Source organism: Streptopelia decaocto (genome assembly GCF_964273445.1).
Source record: "Streptopelia decaocto genome assembly, chromosome: 12".
Classification (NCBI taxonomy): Eukaryota; Metazoa; Chordata; class Aves; order Columbiformes; family Columbidae; genus Streptopelia; species Streptopelia decaocto.
The window spans coordinates 8,433,406-8,454,149 of NC_138667.1; the positions used below are offsets into that span (position 1 = coordinate 8,433,406).

Sequence of the window (20,744 nt, forward strand, 5' to 3'; positions counted from 1 at the left end):
TTCTCCTTTTCCCCCCACATACAAGCTCAGTGTCCCGTTGCAGCCGCTGTCACTGTGCACAGCCGTGCCGAGCGCGGTGACACCAGCAAGCGCTCAGGCTGCGTCCTCGCTGTCTTGCCAGCCCACAGCTCAGAAGGAAGCTCCGCATTTTTATCTATAACACATGGTTTTGCAATCAGCCAAATATAGCAGACTTTTGGGCCAGAACGTAAGAACTCGTCCATTTGTAATGCATAGCCTAATTAAAATATTAAGATGCCAGAAATGTCCAGCTTTATCGTAATGGTAAATAACCATCCTTGGTCAATATAACTTGGTAGCCTGTAAATTCGGTGTGCATTATAAAGGAGTATTCGAGCTTAGGATTCCTGCTCATTGAATACTGATTTAATGCTGCCCTCTAGAGGAGATTATGTTTTTAATGGAGAGAAACAAATGTTCTGCCAGGACAAATTTTGTACCATGACACTGTCCCTTAATTGACAGCACATATTGGGATGGGTGCATAACTGTTTTGCATAACTATATGGCTTGAATAGATATTTGTAAAACGGGAGCAAATAGATAGAAACTTCAATCTTTTTTTGCAAATCTGGCAGTTCTTTTTTGGGAAATACCATCATATCCTCACTTCCTTCTCACTTTTATTTTTTTAGTCCCAACGTTGCCCAGACAACTTTAAAGTGTTATACAAGTAAAATCAATCTGTAGTAGGTTGCCATTCAAATTTCCATTTTAAAATTCTAGAGTGGAAGCTTTTGGAAGCTTTGAATTATTTTTCTTTACAAGCAACAGATTTATATATAAGATACGCAAAAATATTATTAACAACAAATGATAAAAAAAGGGAAAAATTTTACAAGTGTCCCCAAAACACTTATCCTGGGTAAATACTGTATGTATCTGTCCAAATGCAGGCCAGTGAATCTGGTGCCAGTTTGCCCCAGTATAACTAGTAGAGTTAGTCCCAGTGTCCTCAGTAGGTGTCCAAGGGTGGATGGAATAAAACCTCCATACTGCTTTACCTCATTAGAAGCCCCAAAGTTTTAGGTGGCAAGTATCTGCTGACGTACTTAACAGCACAGCCAGCCTGCCAGGGCTATAACCGGGAAGGTCTGTCAATGAGAGATGAAGTATTTTAATAGATTTCAAGAGACCAAAGCCACTTGAGCTTGCCAAGGTCATCACTGTGGCATATACTGACCTTGGCAACCTCACAGGACAGCGTTTATGTAAGAATACTTCTTGGACCATTTTGCACTACTGATTTTAAACAGAACAAAAAAAGGTGTGGGGGGGAAGAAGACATCTGCTCACTCTAGTTAGTCCAGTCTCATTGGAGTGACCTTTTAACTGTGTTGCTGGCACTGCAGTGAACCCGACTGTAATTAGTACAGTTTGAAATACTTAATAGCTCTGCTTTGGGGAATCTATTGCAGACTGAAGCAAACCAGTGAGTAAAATTGCATTTCCTAAACGTCGTTTTCCTTGATTATCATTTACATTTGTAAGCTAAAAAATGACTTCTAGTATTTTCGTGTCCTCAGGTGAACCCGAAACTTTCCCATACACTTGTGTACCATTAGCTGGGATGTCTAACAATTGTGCAATCTGCAGCTAAAGTAAGTGCCGAAAAACTGTCACTTAGAAATGAATGGGAGGACTTAATAGATTGTATGACTCTACACTAATGTAGAGAGCCTGGGGGAAAACCACAGGAAAGCTGGGAAACTTGAGTTTTGAATGCGTAAAAAGTTGCATTATTGACAACAGAGTGGAATAAGAAATGCGTTATTAACATTTGTGGTTTTCCTGTGTCTTAGGACAACAATCAACCCCTGTTCACCAAGTTCTGGTAGAAGTTGCCTCCTAGTTGCGCAGTTTCATGTAACAGTCAGCTTACTTGTGTGTCTGTGTGTGGTTTCTTATATAATGTAGATAGTAATGAACAGAAACTTAAAATGGAGATGTCCCAACTATCTGAAATAATTTTCTCTGTAAAGGAAATTAATACCACTTGATGTTTTTTTTAATATACTGAACACTGCACTGTATGCTTAACTTTGAGAGGTGCGTTTGGCGTGATGTTATGAAGTACAGACGGGTGTATATCAAATCTGCATTTTTGCAATTATATACAAAACTAGGACTTGGTTTTGCAAAGCAAAAGCACCCACATTACCAAGTGAATTTCCAAATAAAGCAGAAGAGGTAGGAAATTGGCAATGGCTAGAATGGAGTTGGAGTCCTGTTTTGTTTGCTGGTGATGTTTCATAGACAGAGTGCAGTTTTATGGAAAATTTCATAGCATAGCAACTCTTTGCACTATAATTTGGGGGCCTTTTTTCAAAAATAGCCTACTTGATGAATGTTCAGTACAAAATGCCAGTCAGAACTGAAAGCCACCTGCTCTGGTGCATTAAATTACTTTGGATGTAGAAGTATTTTAAAACCAGTATGTACACTAGCACTGAGGTGTGATTTCGGAAACAACATAAATTGAGAAGATATACCTGCTGGTATTTAAAATCTAAATGAAAATCTGACTTATTTATCTACAGTTAAGGAAAAATACATGCAATCTGTGTTTTATCTGTCCATATTTGTTTTGAAATGATGCTAATGGGGCTTAATCCTCTACCATGTTATGCAAGTGTCCCTTTTTATGTGAGTGGTTGCATCACTTCAGTAAGGCTGTTCAGAGGAGAAAGGGCCATTCGTGTGTGTGCAGTTTGGACACCTTGCAAAAAGTAGTTTTGTTATGACTGTATTTACATGGTATTTTATACAAAGCTGACTAAATCTCTGTAAAATGTATCACCTTTAAAAAGAAGTATATACAAAATGTACTTAACATCTCTGTTGCAAACTCTTTCTGATTTTTAATCGTGTATGTGCTGTGAAAAGTATTCTATTTACTTATTTCTTGGGGAAACAACTGTTCTAAAAATGAAGGCATTAACAACAGTATTTCTTATTCATTGTTTTAACATGTTAAAATAGTATTAATTAGTACTGCATCATGTATTTCTAGTTTAAAGCTGTAATGGACAGTACATTAGCTTAAGACCTCAAAAAATATATTTTATTGTGCTTTCTGTAATAAAAGCAAGGACTAGATTTTTAAAAATGGTCTCTCTGTACAGATTACCTTTACAATTGTGTGAATATGTATAATGAACTCTGCATTTATAACCAAGAATAAACTTTCCTAATTGTAAATGTTCAGGTTGTTATTATAAAGATACTTAATATCTTAACCAGACAAGAGTTCAAATAAAGATTAACAGCCATTATTAACTTTTCCTCCATTGTCTTTTGTTACTTGAAATGTGATGTTTGTGCAAAAACTGAGTTTGAACTCCTAAGTTCAAACTGACTTAAAGTGCGTAGCAATTTGGTTTTGGATTCTCCATGTGATGCAATATTTAAATTGCTCCTGTGTTTATCAAATAACTGCAACTAGAGATAATTATTGGTTGCTATATCTAATCAGCAAGGAAGTCTGCCAAGTCTGTAATTTAAAAGGGTCTGCTCTATCTTCTAGAGTCCTCTTGGTGGATGTTGTTGCTGCTTCCAGTGGCAAAAGACTCAGAACATCCCTTCTGGTTCTTTGTCCTGCTGTTCTTCTTTAAGTAATTACAATCAAACAGGAATGGAGGAATGACCAATCTTCTAATCCCAACTACTGCCTATCCTAGGATTGGCTCTTAAGTAATCAGTCAGGTCTACCTGTCTGTCCCGGACCATACACAATACAACAACATTGATTGTTTGGTTTTAACTTTTGCTTAAATAGTGAAGTATGCGTTGAACAATTAATACAGTCATAACACCTAGACTACCACCTCAAATTATTTCCAACTGTAAAAGAAACTTCTCCAATATGTATTTCAAAATAGAGTTATGATATAGCTGTAAGAATGATTCTGAAAAAAAAAACCCCTCAAAACCATGTTATTACCCTCTGAAGTGGCTGGTAACCAGCTGGGATCCGGGCTGCTGTGACACCCGTGGTGCAGCCCCATGGGGTACAGTTTCCAGCCTTGCAGGACCCCACAGGGGCCACCTCTCCCTCATTTGTTGGATGAGACCTCAGAGATGAAGTCACCACTCTTGATGCTGTAAGTGAAGAGTCCAGCCTCGCAGCCAGAGGAGCCTAAAAGCCCTGGTGAGTTACTGTTCTACTCCTTGTTGACACCAGCCTCCCTAAAGGGATGGGTTTGGGGAGCGGCTGGAGGTCGGGCTGGTCTCTACGATAAGAGGCACACTGTGACAGTGCTGCTAGAGCAGACACATGCGCAATGCCTGTTTCCCTGTGTCGCTCCTGCTAACAGTCGCGGTAAGGGCACTTTTTTAGCAGCGATCAGCACTAATCGCTACGGCCGTAACTCCGCTCCGCTCCCGAACACAAGGCGGCACCAGCTCTCCCGGGCAGCGCTCCGCCCTGCGAGTAGGCGGCACCGCCCCGGCCCCCCCGAGGCGGCGAGAGCGGCCATGAGGCCGGCGCAGCGCTCCCGGCAGGAGACCCTGGCCCTGCGGCGGCAGCTCATCGGGTAAGTGCTGCGAGATGAGGAGGAGGAGGAGCCGCCACCACCCCTCGGGCGGGGAAGAGCGCTCCCGCCGGGCTGCCCGTCCCGCCGTCGGGCGCTTGACGTGTCCGCAGGGCCCGGCCCCCGCTTGGCGGCCCCGGGCAGCCAGCGCGGCAAGTCCCGGCTGCTCCGAGCCCGACACCGCGATTGCTGCCGGGGCTGCAGGAAGAAGTTTCCTGCCTCGCCAGATTTGCAGGGTTAAACTAGCAACATCGTGGGGAAAGTTGGTGGTATGAGCGTGCAAAGCCTGCTTCTACTAGTATAATTAACAGTAATTAGCATTACTTAGGGAGTTTCAGAACTAAAGTATAGAAGCTGTATGTTATCTGTGCCTGTTCAAACTTCCAACGGCTCAGGAAGCATCTCCTGGCAGTTCCGCTGCACTGCAGGCTCAGATCCTTAGGCTGACCTAGTATTAGAGCCTTTCAGAAAACCTTTTCTTACACCTAAAATATGATAGAATTAACAACATGTCTGCCTAATTTGGCAGAACTAAGCATAAGATGCATTTCCAAACTTCCAATTACTTGTCTTCAACTAACCTAAAAAATTTTTCATTCTATGGCCTGCATCCAGGAATGGCAGCAGAACTTGCTCTTACATTTAACTGGGAATGCTTTATGTTGTACCTTATACACTGAAAAAAATCAAGGCTACTTGAATCTGTAAACTGATGATGTAATGAGCCCAGAACTTGGACTGGAAGTAAATGCTGGAATTAGAATTGTGCCATTAAACAAACCTGAAAAATAAATAGCTTTTGGTGTATTTTATCTTTTTGTAACTGGGAACAAAGACCCAGTCTCTGTAAGAGCTTTCTTAGCATCTGTTGAACAGTCAGTATAACTTTACCAAAAAACTGACTTTTATCATTCTACTGCCAGCTCACACAGAAAGTATAGGATTCCTGTAGGGGAGGGAGAATGAAACAGCGTCTTATTTTATCATTTGCCCTTTTGTTGTTGTTGTTCATTCGACAATGAGTTTGTATTCATGGTCATTTTTTTTTCATAAGCAATCTTTTCCTGAATGAAGCATGAAAGTTTGGAATTTGCCCTCGGAGTGAAAGCTCTGCAACTCTTACTTAGGCAGACGTGTTTCCATTTTACTTGTTTGGCAATTTATTTTAAAAATGAAACAAATACACAGAAGTAGACCCACCCTTATAAAATCATTCAAGGTTTCAGCTAAGGTTAGTAAAGCTTTATACAGAACCACAGCATACTATCTGGAAAATCAGTACCTTGGCAAGAATAGCAAGAATATAATAAAAACGATCACAACGTAAGAGACACCAAAGAGAATTTCAAGACCATGAAGGGCAGACAGTGTAGACAGTAAGGAACTGCAGTTACTTAAGATCGGATGAAAGTCCAAAGGTGAAGTCCTGTCTATGTGCTGTGCCTAGATTACTACTGAAGGATTCTCAGTTCTGGAGTGTTTTAAAATTGCCTGCAAGTCTTAACTAAAACGTGACTCTCAAGTTAGAGCACAAGGCCTGTTCTCTTCCCCACCCTAAGCTTTAGTTTAGGGGGCAGGAGCAGGATGACATCACGTGTCAGCAAACTGGGAAAATGTCTTTCTCTTGATTAACTGACTGAACTCACAATGTTACCAGCAGAATAAACTGCAACTTTTAGAATTCACTAAGATTTATTTTGCTTTCTGATGCTTGTCACAGCTCTTCTTGCAAGCTGTTTTTTGCTAACGACCCGGTGAAGATCGTAAAGGCGAAAGGCCAGTATATGTACGATGAGAATGGAAGACAGTACCTTGACTGCATAAACAATGTTGCTCATGGTAAGTTAAAAGTCATGTTACTTGATACCATGTTTTTCTACGCAGAACAAGGAGCAATCAGTACTTTTTACCATTATTGCATTGTGTTGGGGGAGCCACTGTTTAATTGGGAAAGTGGAATGAACCATTCTTGAGCCTGTAGTTTGGGAAACTACGGTTCACATTTGAATTTCTGTGCACCTGAGTGTGCTTTTCAGACTTGCTTCCTGCTCTGTCTTCCTAGAAATGTACTTGTCTTGAAATTTACAGATTTTCCTTCCCATGAAGCTTAAGTACTTAACTGTAAAACTAACAAACATCTTAACAGTTGTGTTTATAAAAGTTACTGCTGAGCCAACAATCAAAGGGCCGCTGCTCAGTGTGCGGCCTTAATTTTGTATTAGTAGCTGCTGCTTTCTTACAGTATTTGCCATCTCTCTAATTGGTCAGTGCTGTCACTAACACCATAGCACAACTAATAATTCTTCGATCATAAAGCTTACCTGTATATTCCCAAACCCCTAAATTATGTATATGTCTAAATCCAAGTATCAAATTAGACGCTATTTGCTTTAGCATATCAATTTCCAGTTTTAACTGCAACCCTTAAAGTACAGTAGCAATGTCAAACTTTTTGAGGGGAAAAAATAGTTTTTAGAGAAAGCTTACAATGTGTACTGACATTGCCTTCTGTGAAAAGTATCATTAATGCCCTACTGATGAAATACAATCATCAGTAGTAGTATCTCTGTACTATTAGAGAAACAGAAGTTAGTATGTGAATGAACACCGTGGGTAATGTGCAAGAACTCTCAAACCACTCTCCACACTCTCTTGCAGTTGGACATTGTCACCCCGATATAGTAAAAGCAGCCCATGAACAAAATCAATTGTTAAATACAAATTCTCGTTATCTTCATGACAACTTGGTCGATTATGCAGAACGACTTTCAAAAACACTACCTGCAAAGTTATGTGTCTTTTATTTTTTGAATTCTGGGTAAGTCATGTATATTAGAATTGATATGGCGTTTTCACTAGGTATATACAGACAAATATAATACCTTCTTATCAGCAGTCAATTGCATGATCTGGTGTAGATGACTAGATATTGACAAAAACATGGTTTGGGGTTCTGGTTTTTGAAGAAACTGTAGTCTCTTAGAACTTCAGTGACTCCAAAGTTGAGGTTTAACAAGCTCTCTATCAGGAAACTAAACTAGTGCTTTATTTAAGAGGGGGTTTATTCTCTTTATAAGGCCTTGGACTACAAAACATTAACAAATATTTACGGTATTAGTTTCTGGTCTGACTTCTTGACTGTGAATTACATTTAATTTTGATAAGAAAAGTAATGATGCATATTTCTGCTTCGAGGGATGTATTCCCAAGCAAACTACAAAAAACCCAAACAAACAAACAAACAAAAACACACAAAAACCAACACAACAACAACAAAAACCAAACAAATAAAAAACCACACACACACACAAAATAAACAAACAAAGCCACACCACACCAAACCAAAGCCACCTGTTTCCAAAACAGTTTCTGTACTTCAGTTTTTTATGATGGATTGTGAGTTAGGAATGGATTATTATTATTAGTAGTAGTAGTAGTAATAGTAGTAGTAGTAGTAGTAGTATTAATTGTTAATTGTTATTATTATTAATCCAAACCCAATGGATTATTCTGGTGAGCAGTCCTACATAGTGAGTGCAGATTACTGCAGGGTCTGTGAGTAACATTGATCCAGTTGTGTCTGTTCTTTAGCGACACAAACAACACTGCAAGGCAAACTAGAATTTCAAAACTCAAGACATCTGGATTGAAACACCTATTGAATATTTCAATTGCAGATCTGAAGCTAACGATCTTGCCCTAAGGTTGGCACGACAGTATACAAAACATGAGGATGTTATCGTTCTAGACCAGTAAGTATACTGGCAATTTTATTTACTGTGGGGTACAAGTCTCAGTTTTGGTCCATGGTCAGAGCATTTCTGAAAATCTCTCGTCATAGAAATATTTTAATAACCAGGAAGTTGAGGGAAGTAATTTTTCCCCCTGGTCAGTATTTTTTCAACACCAGCCCAGAGAACTGTGTTGAGCTTGGGCTCTTCAGTATGTGACAGACATGGACATAAAGGAAGGAGGCCAGCAGTGGCCGCCCACCATGGGCAGGGAGCCACAGGTTCGAGAGGTTAAGACAATTGGATTTGTTCAGCACTAAGAGACAGCTAGAGGGAGATCTTACTGCAACCACAACTGTCTGATGGGATGGAGCAGAAAAGATGGGAGCCAGGCCTGAAGATATATGGTGATAGAAAAAAAAGACAACAGACTTAAGTTGAAATCTGAGGAATTTTCATGAAAACTCTTCTACCATGAAGCGGGTCAAATATTAGGATGGGATGGCCAGAGCCATCATTGGAGGTTATTCACAAGTAGGCCAGACACATCCCTTCCCATCATTCTGCAATCTTTTAATACTGCTCATGATTCTAGTCACTGGTCCAGGCAAACCAGTGGCAGGGAGTACTGTCCCTCTGCATCCCTTAGAGAATTGCAGAATGACAGTCAAGATGTGGAAAAATAAAAAAGCCAACTGCTACTAAGCTGATTGATAGAGCTGTTCTCATCTTAAGTGACTGTACTCCCACCAGGTGACAGAGCCTCACTACTCTTCAGCTATCAGTAATGCTAATCTTTGATAATCAAGAAATTACTGTTTAGTTCTGCTAATTGTTTTTTAAGTGCTTACCATGGACATCTGACAACCTTGATTGACATAAGCCCATATAAATTCAGAAATCTAGAAGGACAAAAGGAATGGGTCCATGTGGTATGTATTTGAGCCTCTATCAACCAATTGTACATTTAGTTGTCTTATTTACGATATACTGAATATAGAATACTGTTCCTTTGCACAGGCTCCTGTTCCAGACACATACAGAGGAGTTTATAGAGAAGACCATGAGGATTCAGTAACAGCCTATGCTAATGAAGTGAAAAATATCATTGAACAAGCACATAGGAGAGGCAGAAAGGTAAAAAGTTATTTCCATAACCATTTGTCTTGAGAAATGAGCATGGCTGTCAATGCCATTCAGGATTACTGAGCTAAGTGGTATGGATTTGTCTAAAAGCAAAGATCACATAATCATGTAAGAACCATCCAATGACAAAGAGCTTACTAATTTTTAACACAATTTCCACAACTTTCTGTATTGTGTTCAAACATTACATGCATGCTACATATGTTTCAGATTGCTGCATTTTTTGTTGAATCTCTGCCAAGTGTGGGCGGTCAAATCATTCCACCAGCAGGCTATTTTCAGAAGGCTGCAGAGTAAGTGGTCATTCATTATCTTAACTTTTTAAATTTAACATACTGGCTGAATATAGGAATTTATCTGCCTGCTTTAGAGTATAGCTCTATAGGCAGGAAAACAGCCTCTGCCTTCATGTTAGAATGTAAACTTTGTATAGCAAAGACCTGTTTTTAAACACATGGTACAGAATATAGGCCCCCACAAGTTTGTTTTGGAAGTTTGCAAATGCTTTCTGCATGTTCTTAAAAAGTAAACACTGTTATATTACAGGCACGTGCACAAGGCAGGAGGTGTTTTTATTGCTGATGAAATTCAAGTTGGCTTTGGCAGGGTTGGCAAGCACTTTTGGGCATTCCAGCTTCAGGGAGAAGATTTTATACCCGATATTGTCACTATGGGGAAACCAATAGGAAATGGGCACCCTATAGCCTGTGTCGCAACAACAGAAGAAATTGCAGAAGCATTTGCAGCCACAGGAGTAGAGTATTTTAATACAGTAAGTAAGCTGCCCAAACTTTCCTTCTCTACAGGAATCTATGTATTAATATCAGATATTCATGCAGTGTTTTTAATCATCCTTATCACACATAGTTTTGCTGTTTGTATTATTTGTATCTTTCTAGTATGTAACTGTTCACTGGTTCTATCTGATATCAAGGGCAGTATGCTCATTCTATCACTGAGGCTACACTTTCAGTGACAAGATTACATCTTTCTTCCCTTTCCATGGCTATGTGTGTCCCTTTGCTGAGCTTAGTTTGGAGGAAACCCCGTTTCATGTGCAATTGGATTAGCTGTGTTAGATGTGATTGAGAAGGAACAACTTCAGGCTCATGCCCTGGAAGTAGGCAACTTCTTGATGAAGCTACTCAAGGAGCAGAAAATCAAGCATCCCATCATTGGTGACGTCAGGTATCAGTGCCATGTTTATATTTTCAGCTGCTTTTTGTTTGGTTCAGTCATAAACAACTCAGTTTAACTGATAAGGTTTTAAGAAAGTAATGAAATCTGTGTTTTCAGCAAAAGTCAACAGCCTGCTGTACCTTAGATTAAAACAAATTTGAGCTTATCAAAAGAGTGTGATGTACTTTGCCACTCAAGGTCAGTACTGTTTTATTGATTTATTAGTAGCTAAAGGAATTCACTTTCCTGTTTGAACTCTTACTTCAACTGCAAGAAGAACAGAATTAGATGGATGGAAAAATATATTCAATATGTCCTGCACTGCCATTCTGAGCAGACAGAAGTCTGTACTGCATTACTACATTTATTCAAAACAGCAATACCTTTTCTATCACTAGCCAAGTATCATGTAATTCTCATGCAGCAAAGGTTTGGTCTCACAAAAACCTTCCTCAATTTTTTAGTTCACATATAGTTCCTTCCTCTGATACCAATTGACTATTTTTATTTCTTTTAAAGGGGTTCTGGCTTATTCATTGGAGTGGACTTAATCAAGGATCAAGCAGAAAGGACCCCGGCCACAGCAGAAGCAGAGCTTCTAATCACAAGGTACAATGATGTAGCTGCTCACTGTGCAAGGCAAGCACGCAGTTACAAAGTAACCTTGCCACTCAACAGTTGTTAAAAGATAGCCAACTGGCAGAAAAAGGAACCAGTCAGTGCAGAAAGGCATTGTCTGGACAGCCTGCATGCTCATGCCTTAATTTTTTTCAGAGCTACATGCAAACGTAAAGAATTGTTATTGCTCTTTCCAGACTTAAGGAAGAATATATTCTACTGAGTACAGATGGGCCAGGAAGAAATGTGCTTAAATTCAAGCCCCCAATGTGCTTTAATATGGAGGATGCAAAATTTGTTGTGGACACAATGGACAAGCTACTAACAGGTAGATCACCACTGCCTCAAGGGGGGTTGCTGTTGGGCTGCCTTAAGTCAAAGCTGAACTGCTGAGCCTGCTTTTTGGAAGTGCTAGAATAGCACCAAAATAGTAGATGCTGAGCACATAGGAAAATTAGACTTAGTAAATCAAGTTTAGCCTTCACTTCTAAATTATTCTGTTTTCAAGTTCTCCAACAAAACCATTTACTCCACAGATGCACAAGCCTTTTAAAGTAGCTTTGCTCTGGCAGAGGTTGAAGTGTCTATCTGAATAAAGGCAACTGGTAACAGCTGTCCAAATTTCATTCTTAAAAGCCATACCTGCGTGCATTTGCCACTTAGCTTTTTATACAACTTCTGCACACTCAGTATTAGCCAAGTTAGTCCAAAAAACTTGTCTCAAAGTCATCTGTTTTCTCAATGGTTGCTTATTCTCTCTCCAGATATGGAAAAGGAACACCTGAACCAACAGAAAACTTGCACTTGTTCTACCTAAGCAGGTATTTATCTATATTCACCCTTTACTATTTAAATGCCAAGGTTCCCAAATGTAACTTCACAAGCATTGTCACTGGCAATAGAGCAGGATCACGTTTCCTCAGAGATGCTTTTATTTGAAATTAGTTTGCAGGAATTTCTGGCAATCTAGAAGCATGGACCAGACTTGTGTATATCTGATATTCACAGCTACCCTCTCTCAGAGGCTGACACTTCAGTAACACTGTATGTATTCATTTGTTTGCAAGCCAGGTTCCAACATGTCCCAGAAATGCTCACCACTAGAACATGCTGCACTTGTCTGGGAAGCTGTAAGAGTTTAACCCTTGGCATGCAAATGATATGCAGATCAAGACAAAAAACATAGTTTTCATGCTAGCTGCTCAGTGCCTGAAGTCTCCAGACAGAAGCTGCTGCAACTGCATACACTGTCTAGTTAAGTCAGCTGTCTAACTACTATTTAGCAACTCTCTCCTTAACTGCCCTGAAGTGCAGAACACCCTACATTCTAAATGTCACAATCTAGGAACCTCCACTTAGGCTAACAGCTTTATAAAGAGCTATAAACAGGACTTTTACTACTATACCTCCTGTTTTACTTAATATTTGACTTTGAAATAGCAGTGCTTCCTGTTGTCTTGAGCATTTTCACTACTTCAGAGGATCATTTCAGGTTCACAGCTGTTATCTCCTGCTTAAGTATAAATTTATTGCTATACTCAGAAGTTTGTGGGCATTAGTAAGACTCAGTCCTGTTAAGTCTTCCAAACCTTGTAAATCTTAATTTATATGTTGAAATCCCTCTATAGCTTGCTTACAGAGAACATATTGCTGCCACTCATTTTGCCACACATTCATGAGCACCATATACACTTAAACACCTTGATAAAAACACCCTTTGTACTTCTTCAGCCTACTCTGACAAAGATAACCAAGTGTTTTTTACAAAGTGGCCAGTGAAACTCCAGGTACCTGGGTAGGAATATACCTAATGTACTCACGGTAAACAATATTATCATTGGTGGCCTCAGCCACCATAGTAGATTCACAGTGCTGTGGCCCTGAGCTCAGGAGAAACATGCTTTTAGTTCAGTGCAATATTAGTATAGCAGGCACGAGAAAAATGTGTTAATATTTTATTGAGCAAGTTAATGGAAAGACATACAGCTGTTCATACTTGTCTGAGAACAGAAAGACTACTCAACAGTGCCAGTTTAACTTGGAGGCCTAGTGACTAAATGTGCTTGTCTGCAACCTAAACTAAGCAAGAAAAATGCCCTTTTTTTTTTTTTTCAACAGGAAACCAAAAATGCAAAAGCCTCTTACTAAGTACAGTACTAGTATGACACTTACATATAATGTAAGTGAAAATGAGGCAATGAAGTTAATTCCTTTTGATGATGCTTTGACAAAAAAAACCCATAACATTATTTTCTTTCTATAGGTTTCAAACAACATTCAAGATTTACTGCTAAGAAACATTATTCTACCATAATAATGCACATTAATATTCATCCTAGCATGTCTTAGACCACCTAAGTTACCTTTCTTTGATTTTGTTATTTTCAGTTATTGTGTTATTAGTAAAAGCTTTAATAGAAATAAATTTTACAAGAGCTTGTTTTATCTCTGGCAGAAGTGTGGAATTGGCTTTTATTTAAAACAGCATATCTAAACCTGATTATAAAGGAATCTATTTCTAGTAGCTGCTATAAACTACATCTTCTAAATTCATGCTCTTTCAGGTTATGATGCTTTTAAAATGGGTTCTCTTTATTTTTTATATCTGCTGCTACCTATGCAGACACCATTCTAGATGCCAGTATATCCAGTCTTCCCCAGGCTCTTCCAACCAGTTTCCATAGCCCGTTTCATAACAAGGTCCCTAGTAGCACTATATTCAACAAACAGTCTCAGTGACCAGATGAAGTAAAAAACTTCAGTCCCAAACTCATAACATCAAATGCATGAGGAACAGACAGCTGAGGGCCATGGCACCCAAACCAGTTCTTACCAAGTATTCTGTCCTCAAGAAATATCCAAGTAGGATTAGTAAATTAAGAGTAAATTCCAGCCATAAGCAACAACCTTGCGTACAAGCCCTTGCTTTCACCAAGTAATTACATGTTCTTTGTATCACAAACCTTTCATGCAAAAAAGAAAGGGAAAGCCAGCTCTGCATTTAAGTACCTCAATTTCTGCTTAAGGCCACATCACCTGTCAAGGAAGCATTACCTGAGAACCTACTTCAAAAAACACCAACATCACAGCCAATTGACAAACTATTGCTAATACACTAGCCAGAAGCATTGCAGCAGTATGGTCCTGACACACACAAACTCCCTGTTGGAGGGTAAACTGTTTGCTAGAAAAATATTCTGCTATCCCTCTTACTTCATAAGAGAACAACTAAAAGGATGCAAAACAGTAAAGCATTTCCATTTTAAATGTTGAGACAGTAATACTTTTAAATACTGTACTCGTTTGTTTCAGTGGTCTGCAATTTTTTATTTACAAGTTGAGCATTAGGTTACATACTCCAGCTATAAAACTGTCATGTTAACTATCAGATTTGATTTTTTTTTTTTTTTTTTTTTTTTTTTAATACTCAAGATTTCCACTTAACCCCAGAGAAGTCTTTAGAGACTTCTAACTTGACAGCCAGTTTTTCTTTCCAAGAAGAGCCAGCAGGGAGCAGTATATTATAGTCTCCACAGGAACAGCTGTATCCCTTGTTAAAAAAAAAAATGAAAGGTCACTGCAACATATGTTTGTCTTGTCTTAGTTACTTGGTTTGATTCCACTTCTGGTTCCCATTTGTTCAAATACAATTTATTACAAGAAAAAAAAGTCAGATGATTTAAGCTCTAAAAGGAAAGTAAAAAAATTGATTACTGCAACAAAGTTTAGAAGTTTACTTTGTGCAACACTTGCTACTTACTAATAAATCTGAGATGGGGACTATTCTGCAGCAAGTCAGGCAAATCACATGCTAGTTATTGCCTTAAAATAGTGGTAAATCAGCCAACAAAGGAGAGCTTATTTCTAGCTGTTTACTCATCTCTAGAGATATCTTGTTGGTTTTACTCCCAAAACTTTAGTGGAAGATCTTTAGCCCTTTTCAGGCTGCAGCAATTCAGACTGTGCATTGGTAACTGAATGTCTGTCTAACCTGTCTTTCGGGGCAGGTACACGTACTGTTAAAAACTTTTAGAAAAGTCTCCAACTCAAGATAGCGAAACACAAAGGAAGTAAAGTGAGCTTCTTGCACACCTCTTAGCTTCCTCCTGCAGTGCTGTCTAGACTCTCTAAGCCCTCACTGACACCTATGCCTCTGGCTCCTCCTAGCAAAGCCCTACAATGCAGACGCTAAGACGGTTATGCTGAGCCTCTGTCTTTGACTACAGAACACAAACCACCAGCACAGTCTCCACAACAGCTGGGGCTTTCCACCTGAGTGCTCTTCCATAACCTCCAGGCAGAGTGACTGCAGTTTTTAGCTGCCACTTAACTGCAAGTGAGCACAACTACCACTACAGCCTTCTAGTTTTAAGATTAAAAACACTTAAGCACAACTCTTCATCTATCAAGGTACTGCCACGACCTAAGTGTTCTGGGAACAGTATACTGGCATTTTACTAATACATAAGCTGAAGAATGGCACAGGACACTAGATTACGCCTTTTTTATTTCAAAAGCTAGGAATAGCTTCAATATTCATGTCATGGTGAATCAGAACACATGTAAAATACCTTACAATACATTAGATTCCAAAAAGGTACCAAAAAGTACAGTAAAATTAACACTTCCATTACAGGAAATGTATGACACAAAAACAATACAAAATAAAAAGGTGGAAAGTGACACTGGTTCCCTAAGATGCATCTCATTCTGTACAACTGGAGTAATGCAGAGTCCATAGTTAACTCCAAGAGGCAGTCCCTAGATGCAGAGCTGCAGCTTTAAGCAGACCCTCAAAATCTGTTTCAGTTTAACCTATTAATAAAATCATTAATTAATATCTTCAGCAATGCTGAAGTTTACACACCACACTGTCTAGACAACTAGTTATCTGTAGGTATTAAACATGTAAAACATTTCCAGGGAGCTCTTCCAAGTAAGATGCACATTTAACAGGCCATAGAAATTTATTGTAAAGTTAAATTTGGTACAGAACTGAAATATCCATCTACAGCATTGTATACAAAACCTATGCAGTCATTTTCCAAAAGAGACCATGCCACTGCATACCTGAATAAGTTTGATCAATATGGCTTGTAGTTATTCTGATGACCACCACGTCTTGGCGTCTTCCCATAATTTGCACTGCCTTGACCTATGAACAAGAGAACAAATGCATTAAACTGCTAATTAGTTATGCTTGCTTATACCCAATACAGTTCTCTTTACTTACTGTAATCATAGCCTGGTCCATATCCATAATACCCATATCCTGAATAATCATAGCCTCCATAGCCACCATAACCTTGCTGATAGCCGTATCCTTGATTCCCATAACCCTGGTTCCAGTAATTGCCATAACCTTGATTCCAATTTTGACTTTGAGCTATAGAAGGGAAAACCATCCACAAAATCCCATTTTAGTACACACAACTTATTTAGAATGTGTCCATACTAAAGTAGTGTGTGCAGTACTTACCGCCGCCTCTTCCACCTCTGCCTCTTCCTCCATAGCTACCTCTTCCTCCACCACTACTGAACTGTTGCTGCTGGTATACTTCTTTTGGCTGTGCTACCTTAATCTCGCACTGAAAATAAAAAACAAGGAAGAGTATGTATACTGTCTTATAGCAGCAGTACCCAAGCCTAACCACCTAGGAAAGCCAGGTTACTCTAGAGGCAAAGGAGGTACATGTGCTGTGTTCCATCATGGGACCAGGACTAATGCATATCCAGAAGCATCCGATTTATTGTGCCACCTGGACAAAAGGTAAGTCACTGCTGGCCACACAAAGCAGGCCACTGGTTCTGGTCTACCACCAGCTTCCTCACAGAAGAAAAGGTGAGTCATTATTGACCACACAAAGCAGGCCACTGCTTTCTAAGTATTTTATACTGTCAATTCCCTACCACCAGCTCCCCTGTGGAAGAGGTGCTGAGGCCACCTCAGCAAAGCCACTGCTCCTGCAGGAGCCCGAGACAGCCCTCTATCCTGGCATAACCTCCAAGAAGAGGCTCTTGTTATTGGAATTCACCTGGGCTGCACTGAATGAACAAGGCTCTGGGAAATGCACCAGGATGAGTTTTCCTGGCAGACTTCACACACCCTATACACTGAGCACCTGTGTTGGACTGTACAGTACACTTAACAACACTTGAAATCATCACTTATCTAACAGCTAAAACCAATGAGAATTGACATTTCCCAGACAGGTTTCCAAGCTGCAGCTCAAGCTGTCAGCCAGCTTCCTAGTTCCTGAATCTGTGCAGTCTGAGATGAAAGCTACTGCTGCTGTGAAAGAACAACTCCCAGTGACAGCAGCACCTGAGCAAGCCTGACTTGGAACTCTTCACACAGAAGCTTTAAGGTAACCTGCTTTTTTTATTCTATCAACACAAAAACAAGCCATATTTACAAGATATACAAGTATTACTTATTTCTCAGCTCCCTTGGCACATAAACTTTCATTTCTCTTGAAAACAAACTTTATTGCTAACTACAGTGCCTTGCCAACTACCAGTACATTTGCCAAAGTTTCTTCTGTGCTGTGTCAAGACCAGTCAAACTAAGTGCAACTGAAGTCACCATGTCAGAGTATGACCAACTGCACTACGGCTCTCAAGTTAGCACATGGTCACACTGACCATGGAGCAATGGAAGGACACCTCCAGCCAGCATACATCATTTGCCTCCAGCCCTCACTAGCTTGACACATAAGCCTCCACTAGCCATTCCTACAGAGAGCAATGTCAACTCTTCAGAGCACCTCACACCACTTCTACAGTAGTGCACATAACCAGCTGACCAGGTGCAAGTTACCCTAAGTACATATTTACTCTCTGCATCCTTTTATTGGGTTTACATGACAAAGTTTTAGTAGCAGGCGGTGCTTCTGAGTGAAGACACCAAGCTGTGAGACAGAGCCAGTTCCAGCCAGCAGCTTAAAAAGTTAGTCTATAATCCTTGAGTTTTATATACAAGTGCTCTATGATGAAAATAGTTAAGTATCTATTGAAATAGCTTATAGTGCCAGACTGATACATAAATAAGACAGTTTTTCCCACACAAATTTAATAAATGCAATCAGAGGCTTTACATACAAAAGCCTCTAGAACATAGCAAGTATTAAAGCCACAAGAATCAGTAAAAAGCCTTGGTTACCTCTGTGACTGAACTTATGGTAAAACACCGCTGTGGTAAACTGAAAGCTGTCCTTATCGTAATTTTGGTACCCTGAGGTCACAGGTCTACAAAATCCTTTTCAGATTATAGATGTAGTGGTATTAAGAGCTTGAACAACAATTTACAAGTCAAAGTTTCTACCTTGCTTCCACTGACGTTATGGAATTTCTTCTCCAAAACCTTCTTCACTGGATCCTCTTCCTTGAAAGTGATGAACACAAACCCCCTCCTTTTGTTGGTCTTTGGATCCATTGGAAGTTCAATTGCTTCAATCTGAGGACATGAAATACTACTTTCAGATTTCCGTTTTAGCGAAACAGTTAAGTGCATGGTATTTGGGACACTAAAACCGTCAGTTTCCTATCTATGCATATTATGCAACACTAAAGTTGCAATATTCTTCCTACACTAACATTGGATTTCAGACCAGAAGTTTCAATTTTACAATACTTAAAACCAATTTTAACATAAGACAAAACAGTTTGAATTAAAGACAAAGGGTATCTAACTAGCAATGGAAGTGCCTAGCACACCATGTGCCTTCCTTGCACTCAAGATGGGAAACCTCTGGACCAGTTACAGAACAGAAGGCTTAATACACCTGAAGTTAATTTAATTTGCAACTTGCAAATTATCAGTAAACTAAACAGCAACTGGAGACTATGTTTCATTGTTTACTAAGGTAACATTACACACCTCTCCAAACTCTCCGAAGTATTCCCTGATTTTCTCTTCTGTAGCTTCTGGGTTAAGTCCACCAACAAATATTTTCTTCACTGGATCCTTTTTCATTGCCATGGCCTTCTTGGGGTCAATTAGTCGTCCATCTAGCCTGTGTTCTTTCTGTTCCAGAACCTGAAAGATAGTTTGATATGATTAACCCAAGCTGAAAAGTTTCCCCGAGAAGTTAAGAATCTGAAATGTGAATCTTAAATTCACCTTTTCAACACTCCCAGGTTCTTTGAAGAGAATAAATCCAAAGCCTCTGGATCTTCCTGTGTTAGGGTCCATCTTTATCGTACAGTCAGTTACCTCACCAAATTTGGTGAAGTAATCTTTCAAGTCTTTTTTGCTTGTATCCCAACTGAGGCCGCCAACAAACATCTTCCTGAAATTTCAAAGAGATAAAGCTTTTTAGATTCACAAAATACTACAGAAAAGCACATAGAGCAAAATGCTCATAGTGGGACACACCTCAGCAGTGTTGTCAGAAACAGGACCAACTCTTGTAAGTTGAATGCTTTTAAAACTTGTCAAAAGCTAATGATACTACAGGAGTGCACAAGGATGCACTCTCTTTTTGAATGACACAATGCATCATAAAGTTTATTCCAAACTATAAGAGGCAATAAAAATTGCCCCATTATATTATTCACAAGTAACTTACATTCTTTCAACAGTATTTTGTTATTTGCAACAAAGCAGTATTGATTATCGAGTACTGCCAACTCAGTTTTTGGAAAGAACCTAGGATCATTCCTACCATTTTAAAAACATTCAGGATAGAATAAGGCATCAAAAGCAAAATACTTGAGCTCTTTTAGGATGTGGACAAATGGCAGTAAAAATTTTAGTCCTACAACTGTTCTGCAGAATTTAAACCAGGTATCTATGACTTTCAAGAACAGTCACATACAAGAGCTGGGACTTTGGACCTGCCTTAGCTATGCTGTGCATTTCTTCCTGCTTAGTTACAGAATCTAGTTCTATCTTCACAAGAACCACAGGAGTTATCTTCACTATTAAGTCTTTACTTTCATGAAAGGTAATACAGTACTTCCCTGTCCGCTTTCCCACACAAAATATCCTCTGAAGCATCTCAAAAGAACTAAAAACTAACGAATCACAATACAGAAGTGAAGCTAAAACACAAAACTTAGATTAGTCAATCAGGCACTTTTCAAATGCCTCACTTCAAATGAAAACATTAATAACATGGTTGTATTTTCTGTTTTCAGAGTTCCCAAGCTAACTATAAACCAAAGCAGTTGAAGTTGTTATCACTCTGTTTAGGGGCAACCTAGATGTGGCACTAGAAGCTAGTAGCACTTTAGAAACTAGACTATGTGTAAATAAAAGTGGGTATTGGTGGTTTAACTTAGATTTGCTATAACACACATCCATTTATGTTCAAAAGGCAACATGAGGAAAATGTATAGGTACTATGTTTTTTTTTTTTCCTTAAACTGGATGAAACTATATCCTTTATAGGCTAAGCCCTTATTTCTTCTGAAGATCAAAGTGTGCACACTCAACTGACAGGTACAGCAAGATATACAGAGTTCAAGTTAAGGCTGTGTGCTTTTTGCAGCCATTCCAGAACCTTACAAAAAA

General features: G+C 39.3%; 2 protein-coding genes across 11 annotated transcripts in view; one reads left to right on the forward strand and one right to left on the reverse strand.

Moving 5' to 3' along the window:
- HNRNPAB (heterogeneous nuclear ribonucleoprotein A/B) overlaps positions 1–20,744 on the reverse strand; it is a 30,633-nt gene that overhangs the window by 7,476 nt on the left and 2,413 nt on the right. The window contains exons 3-9 of one of the 10 annotated variants that reach the window (XM_082063337.1): positions 19,350–19,518; positions 19,107–19,265; positions 18,552–18,683; positions 16,707–16,815; positions 16,461–16,613; positions 16,298–16,382; positions 14,623–14,769 (exon numbers count right to left, since the gene is read on the reverse strand). In XM_082063337.1, coding sequence (XP_081919463.1) covers positions 16,312–16,382; positions 16,461–16,613; positions 16,707–16,815; positions 18,552–18,683; positions 19,107–19,265; positions 19,350–19,518 — 793 coding nt within the window. In that variant the 3' untranslated portion in view covers positions 14,623–14,769; positions 16,298–16,311. Of the gene's footprint in view, positions 1–14,622; positions 14,778–15,716; positions 16,383–16,460; positions 16,614–16,706; positions 16,816–18,551; positions 18,684–19,106; positions 19,266–19,349; positions 19,519–20,744 lie in introns of those variants that run through there. The other 9 variants (XM_082063335.1, XM_082063336.1, XM_082063334.1 and 6 more) reach the window with 9 other exon arrangements.
- Positions 4,391–13,678, forward strand: PHYKPL (5-phosphohydroxy-L-lysine phospho-lyase). The gene is made up of 13 exons (XM_082063331.1): positions 4,391–4,556; positions 6,274–6,392; positions 7,212–7,371; positions 8,231–8,305; positions 9,129–9,216; positions 9,305–9,421; positions 9,641–9,723; positions 9,977–10,202; positions 10,464–10,618; positions 11,129–11,218; positions 11,425–11,555; positions 11,992–12,048; positions 13,491–13,678. The coding sequence occupies exons 1-12, from the start codon at positions 4,498–4,500 to the stop codon at positions 12,042–12,044; spliced, it is 1,356 nt and encodes a 451-aa protein (XP_081919457.1). The 5' UTR covers positions 4,391–4,497; the 3' UTR covers positions 12,045–12,048; positions 13,491–13,678.

Coding starts and splice junctions, on each gene's coding strand:
- PHYKPL (XM_082063331.1), top strand. CDS start 4,498: ATGAGGCCGGCGCAGCGCTCCCGGCAGGAGACCCTGGCCCTGCGGCGG. Junction 9,217..9,304: donor AAAAGGAATGGGTCCATGTG/GTATGTATTTGA, acceptor TCCTTTGCACAG/GCTCCTGTTCCAGACACATA. Junction 9,422..9,640: donor CACATAGGAGAGGCAGAAAG/GTAAAAAGTTAT, acceptor CATATGTTTCAG/ATTGCTGCATTTTTTGTTGA.